Raw genomic sequence first — 23,978 nt, forward strand, 5'->3', positions numbered from 1 at the left:
ACTCCCACACCCCCCCCCCCCCCACCCCCCCCCCCTTCCCTCTCCCTCACCTATCTCCTGCTCCCCCCCCCCTCCCTCTCTCCCCCCCCCCCCCATCCTCCTCCTCTCTCTCTCTCTCTCTTCATCTCTCCTCTCTTTCTCTCTCTCTCTCTCTTCCTCTCTCTCTCCCCCCCTCCCCCCTCCCCCTCCTCCCTCTCTCTGACACACACACACACACACACACACACACACACACACAAACACACACACAGAGAGAGAGAGAGAGAGAGAGAGAGAGAGAGAGAGAGAGAGAGAGAGAGAGGCATAATTTGTTAAGAAATAAAGCTTCCTTCATTTGACCGTGGAGAAAATATTTTTAAAAAATGGAACAGTGCAATAATGGAACTATACGTATGCAAAATAATGTCATCTTTAGAACTGGAATAAGCTGTTGATGTGTTTGCGTGTATTGCCTGATAAGAGTGATTACATTTCAACCAGATCTGTGTGGAAGACTTTACAGATGTCAAAAGAAGCTGATACATGTTTGAATGTGAACAAAGAACTGAATGTATTTTTGTATGAATTGAAGGAAATGCAATTGTCAACCACAAATACATAAAAAGATGTAAAGAATCTAGATTTTGCTTACTGTTGGAACCAGTCATGGTGTGACTGTAAACTACGATTGTCATTTGGATGAATAAAATGAAACATACCTAACATAGTGCATTTGTATAATTTTATGACCGACAGTAATATATACTGTTATTTTTCAGATGTGGCATGGTGCCAGAGGTTAATAGTAGAAGTAACAACTGGTCACAGGAAATACCAGAGACTACAAATGAAGAAGAATCAGATAGTAGTACTAAAGAAAACAAAAATATGTGTACACAGAAAGACAAGTCACATCAGAATAGGAAGAAGCACAAGCACAAACACAAAGAGACTGAGACAATCCATGTGGCACAATCAGAGCATGAGTTTGCATGTCCCACATGCTTAAAGACTTTCAGTGACCACAGCAACTTCATAACACATCTGCTCTTTCATAGGGAAGAGAAACTCTTCTCCTGTGCGGTATATGAAAAAAGTATCACATCGAAACAAAGTTTGCAGGTATGTATGTGTAGTCACACCATAGAGAAACCATTTGAAAGTGCTGAGTCTCCAAAGTCTTTTTTGGACTTAAACAATTTCAGGAGGCATATGCTGTTGCATAATAAAGTAAATGAGTTTGTCTGTGGTACTTGTTCAAAACCATTTCCCCTGAATCATCACCTTGAAGCTAATATGATGAACCATGAGGATGTGATATTGTTTCCTTGCCCCCATTGTTAAAAAATGTTTACTTGCAAATAGTGTTTGTGAATATACTTTGATACATGTTAGACATTAAATCCCTGAATACACTCAGTTTGGTTGAAATATTTCCTTGTGTATACAATTTTTAAAGGTATATGCATACTGAAGATTGTTGGATTATTGGTAACGCTATTTTTTGAATAACTGCCTGTAATGCATCTTATTTTAGTACAGAACTTGTTTCAAAAGGTGAGGCTTAATTTATTCAAAAGATTGGATCATAAAGTGTTTCATAATGGAACTTCTCACTTACCTTTTATTTTGCTATTGAATTAATAATGCTTAGCAAATCTCAATAAGTTCTACAGTTATCTGTTCTGCATTCATTTCCTGTTAACTCGAGAAGAAATAAAAGATAAAAATTATAATTTTTATGAAATTAAGTTCAGCTCATTAAAATATTTTTTTCACTTGTCTTCTATCCATTGTCCATTACTACTCACTCTGTCTGTTGGTACAGTTTTGTCCATATTGATGAGGTTGCTGCTAGCAAATTTTTTTAAATTTTTTTTATATGTAAGGTGAAAATTAATGAAACTGGAAAACTCCAGGGATGAATTCCTGACTGGAAATGATGAAAGACAGGTCCTATGAACGTGGGTTCGGAAATGCATAGTATGCATGCAACGACAAGAAATCGTCCTGGAACACAGTACAGAGCTGCATCACATCCATGTCACAACAGATGTTCAAAGTGGCCTCCATGGGATTGTAGTTGACAGGAGTAGTAGTGGTTATCATGCAGGATACACATAATCGTACTCTTACACGATGTTGGTGGGCCACTTGCCTGCAGCTTTTACTAGGGTTCATCTCAATATCCTGTAGCATGCAGTCCTCCAAATCTGGTGTACGCACAGTCCGTTCATCAGTCATAAAGGATCTATGAGCACACAAACACTCAACAAAAGGCTTGAAATGTTGTGTGATGTGGTTAGTGTCTGTGAGGGTACTTGTTTTGGTATAGACGTCTTGCCCCTTGCCCTTTTCCATCAGCTTGTTCCTGATATGAATACTGAACCATTCTGCTGCTTGCAGTACGCTACGACAATTACACAGCCTGCAACACACAATGAACACATGGCAAATGATCAGAGGAACTGTCATTTGTCAGTGCTATCTATTGTGGCAACAATGCATTTCTGGACACATGCATTTCCGGACACATGTTCATATTACCCTTCTTCCTCCATTTACAGTCAGGAATCTGTCCCTGAGGTTTGTCAGCTTTATTACTGTTCATGTCATATACTTGTGCAGTACATTAAATGAAACGTGACAATCTACTTGATTTCATATTCCACATTATATACAGGGTGTCCCATTTATCTTGACCACCCTAAATAACTGTTTGTCCAGCTGCAAATTGCAAAATGTTTCAAGTAAATGTTCTTTAGCCATCAGGGGGACATCAATCAGCATGCTTGCCTTCATTGTAGCTTTGTTTTTTGTTTTTACAAAGATATGAAGAGCGGTATGACTTTTTTAAATGGCACCCTGTATTTTTTTATTAGGTAATTCATTTCCTCTCGTACAGATCTATTCAAAAATTTATCTCAGTGTGCCACTGAAACACAACATTATTAATTACATAACATAACATTGACTTTGAGCCAGGGATCACAAACTCATCCACTTGCTAGAGTTGTCAGAAAACAAATGAAAACCAAGTAAAAACATAACACAAAATTGACTTTGACTCTCCTGTACCATTGCCCAGGAGTAGAACATTCAAATGTGCTCAAAGTGGTGACTCTGGACACCGATACACTGGTGCACTTGTTGAATGAAATAATTATTTACTGCTTCCAGTGTTTCGTGCTGAAGAGAACTACAAGCAAGCGCAATACATTCCTGCATGTCCTCTGGAGTTGTTGGAATATCACAATAGACAACATCTTTAATGCATCCCCAAAGAAAAAGTTCAGAGGATTTAAATCAGGAGACCTAGCTGGCAAAGTAACTATTCCTCCTTGGCCAATCCATCTGGCAGGATACCTTCGTTTCAGAACTCGACGTGCATGGAAGGCATTATGTGCTGGACAACCATCGTGTTGATGCCACGTAAGCATTCTGATTCTTAGCGGCACTTCATCCAAAAGAGGAGGAAGAATTCGTCTGAGGAAGTTGGTACATGCTGTGCCGTTTAGAGTACCATTGATGAAATAACGGCCAATAATTGTACTACCAAGCATCCCACACCAGATGTTAACTCCCCATTGATGTTGATGTTCCACCTGTCTAAGACATTGTGGGTTGTCACTGGATCAATAACGTGTGTTCCTTGTATTTACTTGTCCTTTGTTTGAGAAGGAACATTCATCAGTAAATAGAACATTGGAGAAGAAGTTAGGGTTGGTAAGGATTTGCTGCTGTGCCTACTGACGGTACTGTACACAATTCTGGAAAACATTCCCATGCAATTCTTGATGTAGGTGTACGTGGTAAGGATGGAACTGGTGGCGTGTAAGAAGATGATGTACACTGGTTTTAGAAATGCCAGTCTCATGTTCAATTTATTGTGTGCTCACATGTGGATTCATAGCAACAGAAGCGAGAACACTAACTTCGGCAGCTTCGTCTGTGCGAGTGCTACGACGATTGAGTTGATGTGGGTTGAAACTTCCCGTTTCCTGAAACGTCACAACAAGATAAGAAAACATCCGTCGGAAGGTGGGTCCTTGACAGGATATCTCTGTACAGTTCCGCTTCCTGCGTAACATTTCACCTACCTTCAACAAAGCAATAAAAGAAACATTATGCCGATGCAGTTTGTAGGAAGGACAGCCTGTACTGTATGCCTTCTCTACACAACAGTATTTAAAAGGACTATACTACTGTACTAAGTATACCTGCACATAAGAAAAAAGTATTGCAATTACTGTTCTGCTAACTTACATTCCCCTTAGATGAGTAGCATTTCTACCTTCTCTTTGCTGGTGTACATTCTATTCACACAACTCTTCAACTGACCATGGTAGACGAAATGACGGGTGTGCATTCTATTTATGTTTACATTTGTCCTCTGTCAACATCAGAATGTGGATGTGTTCCGTTACCCCGAGTACCTGCACTGAGCGCTGGGAGCATCAACTTCAATGTCGTGTTATGTAATTAATAATGTTGTGTTTCAGTGAATGGTACTCTGTGATACATTTTTGAATAAGTCTTTAGGAGAGGAAATGAATTGCCAAATAAAAAATACATGGTGCCATTTAAAAAAGTCATACCGCTGTTCAAATCTTTATAAAAAACAAAGGCAATCATGCTGATTGATGTCCACCTGACTGCTAAAGAACATTTGCTTGAACCTTTTTGTAATTTGCATCTGGACAAACAGTTATTTCGGGTGGTCATGGTAAATGGGACGCCTTGTGTATAATCTTCTCTGCTAATCTCATCCAATAGGCAGGAGGTCCGGATGCAACACTACTATGTGAACATGCTCAGCATAGTAACTACAGCTCTCACCAATACTTTTTACCAAAGATCTTACTCATTAAAGTTATTCCACTTGTTTCAGTGTTAACCCTTTAATAGAAAAGAATTTCTTGTACAACAAAATTTTGATTTACCATTTCCAATAGGTTCTGTAATTATAGTAATAACTATTATTATTATTATTATTATTATTACTAACTGAACCAATTGCAAAAGTAAACACACTCTTGAGTGCAGACACAATTTGTATATTCATTTCATGTTGATACATATGTGAAAATGATGTAAATGTAATGTAAGTTAGGAATACAGATGTAAAAAATATAATGTCCAATTTCACCTGGTCTATTTGTATTCTAATCCAGGGTATTGTATGGTGTGTTTTTTAATTAAGGTCTGTTTCATTATAGACACTAATAGTTCACACGCATACCACAATGAGCGCATGCGTCATGTGCCGGCACGCCTTGGGAACAACTGTGCTCAGTTTCAGCTCTGTTGCTAACCTGCACAGTTCTGTTCTGCACTTTCAAATTGTTTAAGACTATCAACTTGCCTGCCACCTGTGAGGTTCGCTCAGTGATACGGTTTTTGTCAGCAAGGAACCTGTCTGCTGCAGAAATTCGTCGACAGATTTGTGAAGTTTACGGTGATATTGTTATGAGTGAAAGCAAAGTGCATAAGTGGGTACGAGAATTCAAAGATGGCCGTGACCATGTCCATGATAAGGACTGCTCCAGTTGCCCTTCTTTGATTACAGACGATTTGGTGGCTTCAGTTGAAACATGATTCATAAGAACAGGTTCTTCACAATAACAGGTCTCTCAAACGAATTTCCTGACGTGTTGAGATCAGTGCTTTACAACATTGTTTCTAACACCTAAAGTGTAGGAAACTGTGCTCGCGTTGGGTGTCGAAACTCCTAACAGAGGACCACAAAAACCAAAGATTTGAGTGTGCGATGAAGTTCTTGACTCGTTATCACGAAGAAGGTGACGGCTTCTTGAGTTAGATCTTAACTGGAGATGAAACATGGGTTTTGCATATCATGCCCAAATCGAAGCATCAGAGCACGGAACGGAGAAGCACACACTTGCCTGTAAAGGTGAAGGCCAAACAGACTGTGTCCCAGCGCAAAGTCATGGCGACATCAGAGGCACACTCGACATGTGCACCCCAGCACGTCGGCAGTCGCAGAGCACTGTTTGTCCGAAAATCACAAAATGGACTACCAACATACCAGGATCTCAGCACAGACATAATCCAAATGGAAACCTACTTGTTTTCTGCGTTATGTGGATTGTTGTGTCTAGACAAGACAGCCTAGACACAATGAGAGGAAGCCGAAAGGCACGCGCTTAAACTCACGCAGGCTGGCGTGAGATCTGAAACAGGATACGTAATGAATGCTATAAAGAAAAGTACGTAGCTTCTGGAATACTTAACTTTAATCCACAATTGTAGAACATCGCTCTTGATGATACATGTTATAACCACAATATATATAGCAAAGGATTATGGCGCCTTGCTAGGTCGTAGCAATTGTAGCTGAAGGCTATGCTAACTATCGTCTCGGCAAATGAGAGTGTAGTAGTCAGTGAACCATTGCTAAGAATGTCGGCTGTACAACTGGGGCGAGTGCCAGTCTGTCTCTCTAGACCTGCTGTGTGGTGGCGCTCGGTCTGCTATCACTGACAGTGGCGACACGCGGGTCCTACGTATACTAATGGACCGCGGCCGATTTAAAGGCTACCACCTAGCAAGTGTGGTGTCTGGCGGTGACACCACATGGATGACACGTTCGTGATATGGCCCCATGGAAGGGATAAGCTCCTAGGCTTCCTTACACACCTGAACTCCATGCAACCGAACATCAAGTTCACTATGGAGACTGAAGCAGAAGGAAGATTACCATTCCTGGACGTCACGGTCAAAAGAAGAATGGATGGCACCCTGGGCCATAGGGTATACAGGAAGAAAACACACACCGACCCGTATTTGCAAGCGGATAGCTGCCACCACCCTGCACATAGGAATGGGGTGCTAAAAACACTGGTGCACAGGATGCACACCATCTATGATGCAGAGAGTCTGCCCCAAGAGCTGGAACACCTCAAAACTGTATTCTGGAAAAACGGGTACTCAGAATGGCAGATCAGACTCGCTCTCCGCCCCACCTCTACAGTACAGCGTGTGGAGATGGAATAAGTCACGGAGAAAGAAATAGCCACTGCCTATATACCGTTTACTGGCGCACTATCGGGGAAAATAGGACAAATATTGAGAAAACACCAAGTAGGAACTGTCTTTTGCCCACCAAATAAAACACGAGCATTATTGGAAAGTGTCAAAGATGATCTCAGTTTGCGGAAGGTCGGCCTATACCAGATTCCGTGTCAGTGTGGGAAGACTCATATTGTAACAGTGCCCACCATCGAAGGTCGTTGTGGAGAACATCAAAAGCACACTCGACTTGGGTACCCCAGCAAGTCGGCGGTTGCAGAGCAAGAGAGGCTATCGAAATTCATACCGGGGATGGACTCATCAACCGAGATTACGGCTACAACCTGGGCAGGGCATGGGAACCAGCATTGAGTCTAATTAAAAAGACACTCAGCAAAGGAAACGAACGAGTGACTAGGATGGACAAGGCAGTTACAAAGACACCGACACCAGCGTCTCACCGACCGTGGATTATGGCGCCTTGCTAGGTCGTAGCAATTGTAGCTGAAGGCTATGCTAACTATCGTCTCGGCAAATGAGAGCGTAGTAGTCAGTGAACCATTGCTAAGAACGTCGGCTGTACAACTGGGGCGAGTGCCAGTCCGTCTCTCTAGACCTGCTGTGTGGTGGCGCTCGGTCTGCTATCACTGACAGTGGCGACACGCGGGTCCTACGTATACTAATGGACCGCGGCCGATTTAAAGGCTACCACCTAGCAAGTGTGGTGTCTGGCGGTGACACCACATGGATGACACGTTCGTGATATGGCCCCATGGAAGGGATAAGCTCCTAGGCTTCCTTACACACCTGAACTCCATGCAACCGAACATCAAGTTCACTATGGAGACTGAAGCAGAAGGAAGATTACCATTCCTGGACGTCACGGTCAAAAGAAGAATGGATGGCACCCTGGGCCATAGGGTATACAGGAAGAAAACACACACCGACCCGTATTTGCAAGCGGATAGCTGCCACCACCCTGCACATAGGAATGGGGTGCTAAAAACACTGGTGCACAGGATGCACACCATCTATGATGCAGAGAGTCTGCCCCAAGAGCTGGAACACCTCAAAACTGTATTCTGGAAAAACGGGTACTCAGAATGGCAGATCAGACTCGCTCTCCGCCCCACCTCTACAGTACAGCGTGTGGAGATGGAATAAGTCACGGAGAAAGAAATAGCCACTGCCTATATACCGTTTACTGGCGCACTATCGGGGAAAATAGGACAAATATTGAGAAAACACCAAGTAGGAACTGTCTTTTGCCCACCAAATAAAACACGAGCATTATTGGAAAGTGTCAAAGATGATCTCAGTTTGCGGAAGGTCGGCCTATACCAGATTCCGTGTCAGTGTGGGAAGACTCATATTGTAACAGTGCCCACCATCGAAGGTCGTTGTGGAGAACATCAAAAGCACACTCGACTTGGGTACCCCAGCAAGTCGGCGGTTGCAGAGCAAGAGAGGCTATCGAAATTCATACCGGGGATGGACTCATCAACCGAGATTACGGCTACAACCTGGGCAGGGCATGGGAACCAGCATTGAGTCTAATTAAAAAGACACTCAGCAAAGGAAACGAACGAGTGACTAGGATGGACAAGGCAGTTACAAAGACACCGACACCAGCGTCTCACCGACCGTGGGTGCGGACCGCGGAGAGAACACCTCATGAGGGTAGGGGATTTAAAACGGCCGCCCGCCCTCAGGAGCTCAGCTCGTCAGTGCACCTGATGATGGCGACATGTCTGATTACCAAAATATTGTGCCCGTTGGACACTATGGACCAGCAGTACACCCATGGACTGTTCGTGCTACTGAACATTTGGCTTGATATGAGGATGACATGTGACTTCTTGTGGTTTAGTGTAAGACTCAGATTGTGTGCTTAGCAGAAATGTTGTCATGTGTGTAGAAGTGCCACCTATGTGAATGCAGTGCAGTTGGAAATATCATTGATCATTTATTTTGTCATCAACCCAGATGTTGACTTGATCATCATAATGCATCCTATAGACATGCCTCAACATACAAATGAACTTACTTGCCAATCAACATGTAAAGAAGGGAAGGCAGCTATCCTTCTACACCTCCACCATAAGACAAATATTTGTTTGGGTTGAATTTAGATGTTCTGGAAAACTGTTTAAATTCTTACTACCAACAGGATTGGTTGTATTCAGTGTGAACATGGCGTGAAGTGTGATTTTCAACCACCATCTAAGATTTATTGTCTGTAAAGGATGTTCTTGGTTTGCGTAAGGTGAAAGATCTAGTATATTCCTTTCATTTGTGACATCTCTTACATTGCTCAGATGGTTAGGGCTATGGAGGACCAGTGTATTGACCATAAGCATCACACAAGCTTACAGAGATTTTGGTGTGCCCCACCAGGTATCTGAATTGTATTATTAAGGAAGCAGTTGAAATTAAATTGAATAGTGAACTTATAATCTAAGGATGGACATTTTTGCTTAAATTCTGCTCGGAATCATGCTCTCTCTCACTGGTCAGACAACAGAGGAATAGAGTCAATGCTACTTGTTCACCCACCAGTAAATAATATGCACTGCTGATAACTTCTGACTCTGGACACCTATGATTGTGTGGCAGTTACCGAGTTTTTTAATTTGTACAGCACTCGCACATTGCACTTGTGTGCTGAAAATGATGGGGTGTGAACCTGTTGAAAAACCAATAATTGTTTAAGTCATCACCTGGCTGTATTCCTTTAAGTTGTTTGGACAATCTCGGAGCCTGCAGAACCAAGGAGATAAAATTTCAGTGTGTCAGACGTGGCAGTCTGTGCATTATTAAATGCATTGATATCCTGTATCTTGTCCTTTCTGCACTCAGATGCCATGCTGACAACCAGTACAAGGTATCAGAACATCCGAGTCCAGTATCATGATGAGTATTCCACAGTGACAGTAACATACTTTGTCCAACACAGCATTTACATCTATCCACTAATTAGCATATTATGTACGTATGTATGTATACTGAGTAAACCTGTCCTCAGTCTGAAGCTGGTGTATGAAAACCGCAGTGCTGTATTGTGGATGGTCCTATTTTAGCTAGTGTGCCATTGTCTTCGTCCAGCCCTTGAAGTGACTTAAATGGCCACTATATGAGGTCTGTAATTTAACATGGCCTTCACATCACAATGTGACTAATCAATTCACATTAACAATGCCTTGAAGAGGTAAAAGAAGCAGTAAGTGGTTGAAAAAAGTCCTAGAACAAGATGAAGACTGAATTCCAGACCTTTGAACTTTTAGTCTGAAAATGGCTCTCTTTACGCTTCTGGATGTGTATGTGTTTAACTTTTCTAGAAGTTCCACTTTGTACTATTATTATTCCTTACCTGAAAATATCATTACATTCATGTTTGTGGGTGACAACTTTATTGCTAGTGTAAAAAATCTGTAGAACTTAGTTCAGATCTTTGTTTTTGCCTAAGCTGGAACTTATCATTATACTGCACAGTGCAATATTTTTATTGTGGTCTTCAGTCCAAAGACTTGTTTGATGCAGCTCTCCATGCTACTCTATCCTGCGCAAGCCTCTTCATCTCCGAGTAACTACTCCAGCCTACATCCTTCTGAATCTGCTTAGTGTATTCATCTTGGTCTCCCTGTACGATTTTTACCCTCCATGCTTCCCTGCAATACTAAAAATTGGTTATCCCTTGATGCCTCAGAATGTGTCCTACCAACTGATCCATTCTTCTAGTCAAGTTATGCCACAAATTGCTCTTCTCTCCAACTCTATTCAGTACCACCTCATTAGTTACATTATCTTCCCATCCAATCTTCAACATTCTTATGTAGCACCAGATTTTGTCTCCTTGTCTAAACTGTTTATGGGTCATGTTTCACTTCCAAACATGACTACAGTCCATACAAACACTTTCAGAAAGTACTACCCAACACTTAAATCTATACTCGATGTTAACAAATTTCTCTTCTTCAGAAACATTTTCTCATTTCCTAATCTAATCACTGAATTTAATTCGACTACATTCCATTATCTTGATTTTGCTTTTGTTGATGTTCATCTTATATCCTCCTTTCAAGACACTGTCCATTCCGTTCAACTGCTCTTCCATGTGCTTTGCTGCTCTGACAGAATTACAATGTCATTGGCAAGCAACAAAGTTTTTATTTCTTCTCCATGGATTTTAATTCCTACTCCAAATTTTCTTTTGTTTCCTTTAATGCTTGTTCGATATACAGATTGAATAACATCAGGGATCGGTACAACCCTGTCTAACTGCCTTCTCAATCACTGCTTGCCTTTTGTGCCCTTTGACTCTTATAACAGCCATCTGTTTTCTGTACAAATTCTAAATAGCCTTTTGCTCCCTGTATTTTACCCCTGCCACTTTCAAAATTTGAAAGAGAGTATTCCAGTCAACATAGTCAAAAGCTTTCTCTAAGTCTACGAATGTTTGCCTTTCCTTAACCTGTCTTCTAAGACAAGTCATAGGGTCAGAACTGCCTCACGAGTTCCAACATTTCTATGGAATCGAAATTGATCTTCGCCAAAGTCGGTGTCTAACATTTTTTCATTCGTCTGTAAAGAATTTGTGTCAGTATTTTGCAGCCATGACTTATTAAACTGATAGTTCGTAATCTCCTTTGGGATTGAAATTATTGTATTCTTCTTGAAGTCTGGTGGTATTTTGCCTGCCTTATACATCTTGCTCACCCAATAGTATAGTTTTGTCATTGCTGGCTCTTCCAAGGCTATCAGTAGCTGTAACAGTATGTTATCTACTCCTGGGGCCTTATTTCAACTTAGGTCTTTCAGTGCTCCGTCAAATTCTTCACGCAATACCATACCTCCCATTTCATCTTCATCTACATCCCCTTCCATTTCCATAATGTTGCCACTAAGTACATTGCCCTTGTATAAACCCTCTACATTTTCATTCGATCTTTCCACTTTCTCTTCTTTGCTTATGATTGGTTTTACATCTGACCTCTTGATATTCATACAGGTGGTTCTCTTTTCTCCAAAGGCCTCTCTAATTTTCCTGTAGGCAGTATCTATCTTATCCCTAGTGATAAATGTTTCTACATCCTTAGATTTGTCCTCTAGCCATCTCTGCTTAGCTATTTTGCACTTCCCGATGATCTCATTTCTGAGATATTTGTATTCCTTTTTGCCTGATTCGTTTATGACATTTTTATATTTTCTCCTTTCATCAATTAAATTCAATATCTCTTCTGTTACCCAAGGATTTCTACTAGACCTTGTCTTTTTACCTACTTGATTCTCTGCTGCCTTCACTATTTTGTATCTCAAAGCTACCCATTCTTCTTCTACTGTATTTCTATCCCCTGCTCTTGTCACTCATTCCCTGATGCCCTCTGTGATACCACCCACAACCTCTGGTTCTTTCAGCTGATCCAGATCCCATCTCCTTAAATTCCTACCTTCCTACCTTTTTTCCATTTCATCAGTTTAGTCTATAGTTCATAGCCAATAAAGTATGGCCAGAGTCCTCATCTGCCCCTGGAAATGTCTTACAATTTAAAATCTAGTTCCTAAATGTCTGTCTTACTGTTACATAGTCAATCAGGAACCTTCCAGTGTCTCCAGGCCTCTTCCACGTATACAGCCTTTTTTCATGATTCTAAAACAGTGATTAAGTTATGCTCTGTGCAAAATTCTACCAAGCGACTTCCTTTTCTATTCCTTACCCCCAGTCCGTATTCACCTACTACTTTTCCTTCTCTTCCTTTTCTTACTATCAAATTCCAGTCCTGCATGACTGTCAGTTTTTTGTCTCCCTTAACTATCTAAATAATTTCTGGTATCGCATCATACATTTCTTCAATCTCTCTATCATCTGCGTAGCTAGTTGGCATACAAACTTATACTGCTGTGGTAGGCATGGGCTTTGTGTCTGGATGGCTACAATAGTGTGTTCACTATGCTGTTGATACTAGCTTATCCGCATTCCTATTTTTTTATGCCTTATTAAACCTACTCCTGCATTAACCATGTTGATTTTGTGTTTATAACCCTGTATTCACCTGACCAAAAGTCTTGTTCCTCCTGCCACTGAACTTCACTAATTCTCACTATATCTAACTTTAACCTAACCATTTCCCTTTTTAAATTTTCTAACCTATTTGCATGATTAACGGGTCTGACATTCCACACTCCGATCTGTAGAATGCCAGTTTTGTTTCTCATGATAATGGCGTCCTCCTGAGTAGTCACCAACTGGAGATCCGAATGGGGAACTATTTTACCTCCGGAATATTTTATCCAAGAGGACGCTATCCTCATTTGACAATACAGTAAAGCTGCATGCCCTCAGGAAAAATAACGGTTGTAGTTTCCCCTTGCTTCAGCTGTTCACAGTACCAGCACAGCAAAGCACTTTTGCTTGATGTTACAAGGCCAGATTAGTCAATCATCTAGACTGTTGCCCCTGCAACTACTGAAAAGGCTGCTGTCCCTCTTTAGGAACAATGTGTTTGTCTGGAATCTCAACAGAAACCCCTCTGTTGTGATTGCACCTACAGTATGGCTATCTGTATCGCTGAGGCATGCAAGTCTCCCGACCAACAACAAGGTCCATCCATGGTTCATGGGGGTGGGGGGTGTGTGCAATGTACTTGTCTTTTACTACCCCTAATCAGTTGTCTGTATGGATTGAAGAAAGTTTAACAATCATCTACATCCATTTTTGTGCCATCAGTTTATCTTTATTATTTTGGTTCTTCTCATTTTGGTATTTTAGCACTTCGATGTACAGATTTATTTTTTGTTCATTTGATAATTTTCCAAATATGGAAGCACCCATTTCATGTTATTTGCTTTGTCATTACATGGTAGCTTAAAGATAACTGAACTATGACTGACTTTTGTATTTTCAGAGTGAAAGGAAGCGTCATCGGAAGGATAATTTGGCATCGAAGGCTGCTATAGTGTAAGTGGTTGTTAACTTAATTTGTGCACACTCTCTCTCTCTCTCTCTCTCTCTCTCTCTCTTTCTCTCTCTCTCTCTCTCTCTCTCTCTCTCTCTCTCTCTCTCTCTCTCTCTCTCTCTCTCTCTCACACACACACACACACACACACACACACACACACACACACACACACACACAGAGGTAGATAATGAACTTTTGCATATGCTGCTGATGTGTTTGTTTGTATTGCCTAATTGTGTAAAACATTTTTTGTATGTCCGAAAGTGAGTGCTTTTTTTATGTTTGAAAGTGAACAAAGAACTAAATATAATCATTTATGCATTGAAGGAAATACAGTTGGCAATCATAAATGTATGAAAAAACATCAAGAAGCTGGATTTTGGAATCAGAGATTCCTTCTGGCTGAAGAGAGGAAACAGACCGATAAGGTGTGGAGGTAAATTTCTCATAGCTCTCAGGTATGGGAAATGTACTGAAGAGAAGTACAGAAAATGGCTTTTAGCACTTTACAATACTTGAGAGCTTCAATTTATCTTAGAAGTGATAGCTAGGATAGTATGGAAGTCCTGAGAAAATTTGAAGTAAATCAAAGCATAATGAAAATCAGTATTGTCGTCATTTGCCTGTAACCATAGTTTCCCATATTCATATCTACAACTATACTCTGCAAGCCATTTTAAAATATATGGTGGAAGGTACATTTATGAAAATTACTTTCACACATTTACCTGTTCCATCCACAAAGGACATGCAGGAAGAATGATACCATCGTGCATTAACAGGAACAGTAAAACATGAAGAATAATCAGTACCCCAGCAGCGACTTGGTAGTGCTTCTGCAGTCAGTATGAGCCAGGCTAGTGCTGTACTGCTGGTGTACTGCCCTGATAATATTAATATTGCACTGCACTAATATGGGACCACCCTGTCAATTGGGTACATAAAATTCCACTTTAAAAATCATTTTGTATATAACATGAAACAAATGAATACTGGGCATTGCATGAAAGACATGATGAGCAGAATTTTATGGGGTGACTACAGCTACACATTACAAAAATACAATTGGAAATATCTTCCAAAATACCAGAAAATGTGCCTTTCAACTGTTAGGGGAGAGACACCGTATAGTTTGTTAATGTGATCCATTTTCAGTTCTTAAGATGTGTCTCCATCCATCCTTGCAAGAAATGTGCCTTTAATGTGATATCTTTTTAAATTCCCTTCTGTAATTTTTTAATCTCACAGCTGAAGGTTAACTGAACTGAGACTGAGATCATACAATGCTTTCTCTGATTAGAAGCCTGTACAAAAGAGAAACTGAGTCGTTAAGAGGTTATTCTCAGAAAGATGGTTCGCTATTCTGTTGTAAGTTATCTTCTCAAACATTTTTAAGAACACAGCATAGCAAGTAGTAGAGAATGTGCACTGACTCTGTGGCAGAATTGATTGATGCTCACAGTGTCATCCTTGGTAGCGTCAGTTTTGTTCACTACAAAGCTGAAATTTTAAATGAGTGTGGAGTTGGTGTTTGCTCAATATTGTACACAACAGCATGTTTCAAATGACATTAACACACACATTTTATTCTTTTCAAAGGTGAAAAATAAGAATCGTGACCACTTCACTTCCTACAATACATGGTTGGTGTAGGTCTTCAGGCCTGTATCCACAATCACAATGTCAGTTTTTAAAATTAATTTTTCTGTGATACCGCCAAATAAATAGTTCACAACATAAAATTGTAACAGTTCACACTTTTCATTGTCCTCCAATGATTTATTGAAGAAGATCACATCATGATAGTTCAGTCAACTCTGCCCTAACTGAGTTAACTATATCTAATAATTGATGCTTTAGGTGAAGTTCTTGAATCTTGCAGTTGCCAATGTGTAAATTTTCACCTATAGAATACACATAATTGTGGTGGTATGATTCAAAAATCAGTGTGGATCCAACATGGATGTTACTTGTTAGCTTTCAAACCATGAACTGATCATTTCATGACTGACATGCTCTTATAAAGACTAGTGTAGGAACAAGCCGATATTTTGAAAATTACTTGATATTTCAAAATTTGGGTAGGTTGGAATATCTGTTTTTGATGAACTACTGTAGAATTTTGGATTACAGAGAGCGTTGCTGATCAAAAATTTAGAAAAATACATGGACACTATTTTTCTTCAGCAGTGTAAATCCTCTCATTTACATATAGGTGCAGAATATTACAAATTATAGCACATTTCATGAAATTATTAATTAATAAGTTAATCAATAAATGCTGTATGTCACACTGTAAAAAAAATAAATTATGGTAACAAAGTATGTAGTCGAAGTCCGGAATCTGACTGTGGCTAGTGCAAAATCTGTGGTAGAAAATGGTTCTGGCTATTAACTTCAATGTTAATTACTCTGGAGGATAATTAGATTTAGTTAATTTACAGCAGTTTTCTGAAAAGTCTCTGACTGTCATCACCCTCTTGTAGCCCAAAGTTGATTTATTGGTTTTGAAATAAGTTAATAATTTGGGCGCCTGGTCACATTTCCACAGAATTTGGCACGCAGACACTTCAGGGACAGGTAGCAATGGTAGAATTTGAATCAGAAGTTTTCATAATACTCATCTTTTATTCTTGTTCTTTGTTGTAAGTTGTAGGCTCATAGTACATTCTGAAATGTAACTTTTTATACTGGTCCAGTGGATGCTTGGCTGGATTTTGTTAAATAATATGAATGCTGGTGGACTTTCTGCTGTTGAACACACTATTTTAAGTCATTTCACTTCACAATAAAAATTATCACCAACATGCGCAACTTGTACTCTATCATCATACTTCAAACTCAAACTACCCAGAGACAAAGATTTACCTCTAACAACATGTAGCAAAGAAAATAGTATAAAATATTGACCTATGTATGCAAACTCATCTTTGAAACATATATTTCCAAAATAAAGTACAAATAATTGTTTGTCATTGGTTATCTTTTTTTAGAAGTCCAATCATTACCATAATTACATTAAGAGAGTGTGTGTGCTCTCTCTCTCTCTCTCTCTCTCTCTGTGTGTGTGTGTGTGTGTGTGTGTGTGTGTGTGTGTGTGTGTGTGTGTGTGTGTGTTTCGATGTTCATACATGTTTGTATAGCTGTATGGTAGTGGATTTCTGGGTTTTGATTGTTCAACTTGGGAATCGGTCATTTCTTATGATCCAAGATCAGTTAGTACATTTATCTCACCATCTGTCTATATCCGAATCCCACTCCAGCTACTGCTGGGTCTGGGTGCTGACGAGTCCTCTCCATTTGGCTCGGTCCTCCCACCACTTTTCTTCCTCCACTTGCTGCCAGGTCACACCTCTCCTTTCAACAGATATTCTCACTCCCATTTTCCACCGTGTTCTTGGGCACCCTCTAGGTCTTTTCCCATCCATCTTTAGTTCTTCCATAATTTTGGGGCCCATGCATCCTCTTAACATGCCCATACCATCTTAATCTCTTTCTTTCAATTTCTTCTCTCATACTTTTTTGTTTGAGGTCCTTTCTAATCTCTACATTCCTTACTCTGTCCATTCTTGTTTTTCCCTTAACTGCTCTGAGAAATTTCATTTCCCCTGCTTGCAGTCTGCTCCAGTCCCTTTCTGTCATTGTCCATGTTTCTCCACCATAGGTGACAATAGGAATGTAATAATTCTTATACATAAGGAGTTTTGCTCTTTCTGAAACTTCATTATTCCAAATCAGATATTTTATTGTTTGGTAGAAATTGCCTCCCTTCTGTAACCTCCTATTAATTTCGTTAGTTATTCTTCCATCCCTAGATATTTCACTCCCTAAATAAGTGAAACTTTCTACCACTTTGAGGGGTTCTCCATTCAAGGTAATATTTCCGTTGATTCCTTTCTCCCTTCCAAATACCATTACTTCACTCTTATCTTTATTTATTTTTAATCCATACCTTTTCATTATTTCCTTCCACGCATCAAGCTGTAACTGTACATCTACCTCTTTATCACCCCATATTACCATATCATCTGCAAAAATCATGTTTTTGTCTTTTTCTTTTACTATATCTTTAACTGCCCTATTCATTCCCTCCATCACAACATTAAAAAGCACAGGAGATAGAATACTTCCTTGCTTAAGTCCTTGTCTTATTTCGGAGTATTCAGAGTTCCCCAGTGGTGTTCTAATTCTACAATTGTGGCCTCTGTACATTGTCTTTATAACATTAATGTATCCATCTTCTATATCTATATTCTTCAGTTTGTCCCAGAGTCTTTCCCTGTTAACTGAGTCATATGCCTTTTCTATGTCTATAAAAACCATTATCACCCTCTTGTTATACTCCCAACTTTTTTCCGTCAGTTGACGGATAGAAAATATCAGGTCGATCGTGCTCCTTCCTTTCCTAAACCCATGCTATTCTTCACTCAGCTCCTTTTCTATCTTTCCACTTATTCGATTTAGTAAAATTCTTTCAAAAATCTTGGCTGTATGTCTCACCATAACCAGTTTTATTACAAGTTGGAATGCTTAACTTTCAAATGGTGTAGGTCATCTTCCTCAGATATCAGTATTAGCTCATATGTGTTTTGCATATAGCAAACTGTATTGGTAACTGTAATTAAACATACCTTTTAATTGTTGTTGTTGTGGTTTTCAGTCCTGAGACTGGTTTGATGCAGCTCTCCATGCTACTCTATCCTGTGCAAGCTTCATCATCTCCCAGTACTTACTGCAACCTACATCCTTCTGAATCTGCTTAGTGTATTCATCTCTTGGTCTCCCTCTACAATTTTTACCCTCCACGCTGCCCTCCAATGCTATATTTGTCATCCCCTGATGCCTCAGAACATGTCCTACCAACTTTTAATTAGTGGTGCCCTACCGTAAACTAATTACACAGACTGAATCAGACTCTTGAAATGAGCATCTGAATAATACCTTTAAGTGAAAGTCGGTCTGAATTGGATCTTGGGATTTTTTGTATAGATGTTACATGACATGTTACATGTACCGAAAATTAGCATAAAATTAGTTTCTTTATGGGAACAGAGAAACATAACAGGTGGCAAGGATCCATCTTCTATGTCACAACTTCTGTAGTTCAGCAGTTCCCTCTTGAGATGTCAGTTGATCCACAGGTGACCTACAGAAGTACGTGTTACTATGTCAAATGCAGCATATGAATTAATCTTCTGTGTAATTTTTGTAATGAAATGAAAATTAAATGGAAAGTATGTAGATGTAATTAATATGCCTTAATGGACATGAATTGCCAGGAAGTTTAGTTTCCAGGCAGTCTTTGAAATTTTTGAAGACTTCAGTTCCTTCTGAACCTGTTTAATGCCCGTGAAAAACTGGCATTTCATGTAATGGCGAATCAGCTTCGGAACATTGCCCATCATATGACCTTCACAGCATCCAGTGTTGGATATTTCAACACTAATGTGATCCAAACTATTTAGATGTTTGTAAAACAAATGTCGTCCCATGTTTTGTGATGACGATGTTTTCCAATTCCGTAAGAACACTGAAGTTGCCCTTTGATGGGTATGTGAGCAATGTCTTTCCTGTAGAGGAGCTGTAACCTCTAATAGACATAAGCAAAGAGAGTGACATATAGACAAATTCCAACTTAAAAGACACAAACATTTAAGGCATAACCTGTCATAAGATAAACTAATCATTCATGTGCTGGGTTGCTTTTGTGACTCTCCAGCATGCATTGTGGATCAGACTAAGCCTCTGTGAGGTTTTGTGGAACATACATCATTTTCTTAATTATGTTTTTGAGTTCCAAAACTCTGTCTCTGTTCTTTTTGTTGCAAATATCTAGCTAATGTCTGCATTTGTCTTACTTATGACGTCAGTGAAAGTTCACTTTTTTGTTCATAGTTTGCAACAAAAAATAGTGAAAATTTTGCAGGAATGTGAACACACTATGACATTTATAAGCTGAAGAAGTCTATTACTAACAGATGATAATTGCAACTGAGAGACCTCTCAGTGTTGAAATGACGTTCAGGTGGATCATGGAACTAGAACTATATTTACCGCGAATGATTAGTTTACGACTAACAGTTAAGAATGGCACGTAGCTAGAGAATCACACTAACTTTCGTGCCTTGTCAATGCATATCCATTCCTGATACTTCGATGCTGAAGACTTAGAAATGCACCACGACGTTTGGTAATGTTCAGTACTACGGTTTAATTAATATTCTTTACGGTAAATATAGTTCTAGTTCCAACATAACTGACAATATGGTAGTCACACCTTCTAACGATACTGGCACACATTGCCTTTTCTTTCTACCCATAGGCATTAAGCCTTATGCCCGCCTTTAATTCAAGCTGGTCAATACCATTTGATGAGATCTTGATGGCAATTTAAGATAAGTTTAATATTTATGCAACGTGGTTTAAAGTATTCTCCCATATGCAGATAACTTTGGCCTTGTTGCTCTAAAGAATCTTTTTTAATGGAAACTATAGCATTGCCTGCGTAGTTATGCTGTATACAATGTAACCTTTGAGATATTATTCCTATCAAAGGTTAGTTTGCAGACTATATTTTGTAAATGCTTGACCTATGTCGGTCAGTAGTACGTAGGTGTGATGAAGGGGGTGTTGTACGCCCAGTCACACCCTACTTTAAATATTAGGTTCTGATTTATGCTATTAACCTACGTGAGACACTAATACGTTGCTCACAGTTAGACCAAATCCTTAATTTATGTTTCTGTTCAGAAAGGGAAGAATACAGCTCATGTTCATATTATTAGCCTGACCTTTGTCTATCAAGAATATATAAGTGTGTTGGCAGTGGCGTTTTACGCCCTGACACACCCTACTTTAAATATTAGACCTTATTTCTTGGTAGTCTATGTGAGAATTCCACCATGCTCACAATAATCCTTATCCTAAATAGTTAATAGCCTTATAGGCAATATGTTGTTGTTGTTGTTGTTGTCTTCAGTCCTGAGACTGGTTTGATGCAGCTCTATAGGCAATATACTAAATAGGTAATATCTGATACACTAGAGTGCGTATTTCGACAATTAGGGTGGCATAACGTATTTAAATGCATAGGGGTTTGAAGCCACTACTAACTAATAATTAGTCTTTTCCCTTAAGAGTTTTGTTCCACGTCACCCTTGTGACTTCATATAGTGGACAGTCGTACATATTATATTTATAGTTAGTGTATGTTTGGTTAAGTTATTACAGGTTTCCTAAACACAACATTGACCATCTGTGCATAAAGTCATAAATGAAGCCCTAAGCTTTACACACCCAGTCAGTCATAAATGCATAGTAATGTAGTGCCATAACATAACAACATTAGTCAAATTTCGTGTTAACAAATTAACGTATTACTCCATGTATAATGGAAATTATTTTATTTCCACCTTCTCCTAACCTGAGAAGTTCTCGCGTTATGGACATATAACCTCATTCATCCCCTGCATGAGATCGTGCAGAACCATACAACATAGTGGTGATCATATGTGGTTTTAGTGGTGATCATATGTGGTTTTTAATCTGACAAGCTGAACTTAACGTCTAAGTAAATTTCTTATCAGTTAATAAGGTCACGGTTTACAGTTAACATTCATCAAGATTCTATCTACTTAGTGCTTTGTTCTCTCACAAATTTACAGTTTAACATTATAGGTGATTTCTCAGTACATAACATAAAGGCAGCTAATGGCAGGCATCTTTGTCTTTCTGTGTGTGCATGCGCGTGATCCGCCGTCTTGCTCGGTACATATCTGCATGCCACAGTCAGTTCCAACATAGTGTCCATGGTTAACCGACCGCTTTCCATGAAGTGGGGCCGGGGCTGTTCCTTAGCTAAGTAACGTAGCTTGACATGGTACCATGGTACTTTAGCTTTTTATGTTTGACCGTGCCTTATTCTGGCATGTATTAGTTTATTTTATGGTTCTGAAGAAGCTAGATTACTCTAGCTGAAACCTCGGTAAAGACCAGTAACATTTCGCAAATGAGGCAGATTTTTGACATATTACTAACATAGTGCATTTGTGTAATTGTATGACTGACAGTAATAGATCTCATTATTTTCTAGGTGCAGTATGGAGCCCAAGGTTAATAGTAGAAGTAACAGCTGGTCACATGAAATACCAGAGACTACAAACAGAGAAGAATCAGGGAGTGGTAATGAAGACAGCAAGAATATGTGCACACAGAAAGACAGGCAACATCTGAATCAGAAAAGGCGCAAAAACAAAGAGAGTGAGACCATATGTTTGGCACAACCAGAGAACGAGTTTGCATGTCCCACTTGCTTAAAGACTTTCAGTGACCACAGCAACTTTGTAACACATCTACTTGCTCACAGGGAAGAGAAACTCTTCTCCAGTGCAGAATTTGAAAAAAGTTTCACATTGAAGCAGAGTTCACAGGTACATATGCATAGTCACACTGAAGAAAATCCATTTACATGTGTTGAGTGTTCAAAAGCCTTTTTTCACATTTAAACAGTTTGAGAAGGCATATGCTGGTACATAATGAGGTAAAAGAGTTTTTCTGTGGTGCATGTTCAAAATAATTTTTCCTGAAGCATCACCTTGAAGCTCATTATGTTGAGGCATGAGGATGGGAAATTGTTTTCGTGCCCATGTTGTTAAATATCTTTTGTTGCGAATAGTGTTCAAGAATACACTTTGATACATTTATGAAGTTAAATCTGTTTACAGCTCAGTTTGATAGAAACATTTTCCTCGTGTATATACATTGAAAAGGGGCATGCATACTCATGAATAACTGTACAAAGTTGGATGTATGGGAAACACCATTACCTGTCCTGTCTCTTCTGTTACTACGCAACTTGTTTTGGAACAAAGACTTCCATTAACAGATGCAAAGCATGAGACGAATGTATTTAAAAGACCAGACCATAACTATTTTATAATGGAGTTATTTTGCTGTTGAATTAATAATGCTTAGCAAATCTAACAATGCTCTAAGGTGTTTTGTTTTGCATTCATTTTTCTATTAATGTGAGAAAAAATAAAAGATAAAAATTAGAATTTAAGTTTAGATAATTCAGTCATTCTTTTACTTACCTTCTGTTAATTGTCCATTACCACTCGCTCCAGCTGTTTGTCCGAAGGAATGATGTTCATGGTTGCAAAAGCGCTTCCAGGGTTTTGTATTTATTTATTCACTTCAGTAAATGATATTTCACAGTCTACTTGTTTCCGTATTTCATGTCTTATTAATAATCTTCTGCGCTAATCCCATCTGATTGGTACGAGGTCCAGAATATAACTCTGCTATGTGAACATGCTCAGCATAGTAACTACAATTCCCACTAGTACTTTTTACTAAATATTTACAATTTAAAGTTAAACCAGTAGTTTCAATGTTAACATTTTAACAGAAAAGAATTTCACGTTCAATACCATTTAGATTTACCATTTTCAAAAGATTCTATAATCAGTTATAATAATAATGATAATGGTTATTGTTATTGATTTACCATTTTCAAAAGATTCTATAATCAGTTATAATAATAATGATAATTGTTATTGTTATTATTATTATTATTATTATCTGAACCAGTTTGTATACTCCGCAGCTCGTGGTCATGCGATAGCGTTCTCGCTTCCCACGTCTGGGTTCCCGGGTTCGATTCCCGGCGGGGTCAGAGATTTTCTCTGCCTCGTGATGACTGGGTGTTGTGTGCTGTCCTTAGGTTAGTCAGGTTTAAGTAGTTCTAAGTTCTAGGGGACTGATGACCATAGATGTTAAGTCCCATAGTGCTCAGAGCCATTTGAACCAGTTTGTATGTGTATTTTGTATTGATACATAATCGAAACAATGGAAACTCCAGGTAGGAATATCAACAGTGTAGGAAAAGACAGACTGCTACTTACCATATAGAAGACACATTATTGCAGACAGGCACAATTAAAAGACACTTACATAAAGCTTTCGGCCACAGCGTTCATCAGTAAAAGAGACACCTACACCATTCACACA

General features: G+C 39.3%; 1 protein-coding gene across 1 annotated transcript in view; it reads left to right on the top strand.

Annotated features, from left to right (window-relative positions):
- LOC126427942 (zinc finger and SCAN domain-containing protein 2-like) overlaps positions 1 to 23,978 on the top strand; it is a gene marked incomplete in the record, with an annotated part of 94,971 nt that overhangs the window by 50,413 nt on the left and 20,580 nt on the right. The window contains 3 exon segments of the mRNA XM_050089833.1: positions 759 to 1,101; positions 13,914 to 13,966; positions 22,060 to 22,396. Of these exon segments, the coding sequence (XP_049945790.1) occupies positions 759 to 1,101; positions 13,914 to 13,966; positions 22,060 to 22,396 (733 nt within the window).

Source organism: Schistocerca serialis, chromosome 12 (assembly GCF_023864345.2).
Source record: "Schistocerca serialis cubense isolate TAMUIC-IGC-003099 chromosome 12, iqSchSeri2.2, whole genome shotgun sequence".
NCBI classification, from domain to species: Eukaryota; Metazoa; Arthropoda; class Insecta; order Orthoptera; family Acrididae; genus Schistocerca; species Schistocerca serialis.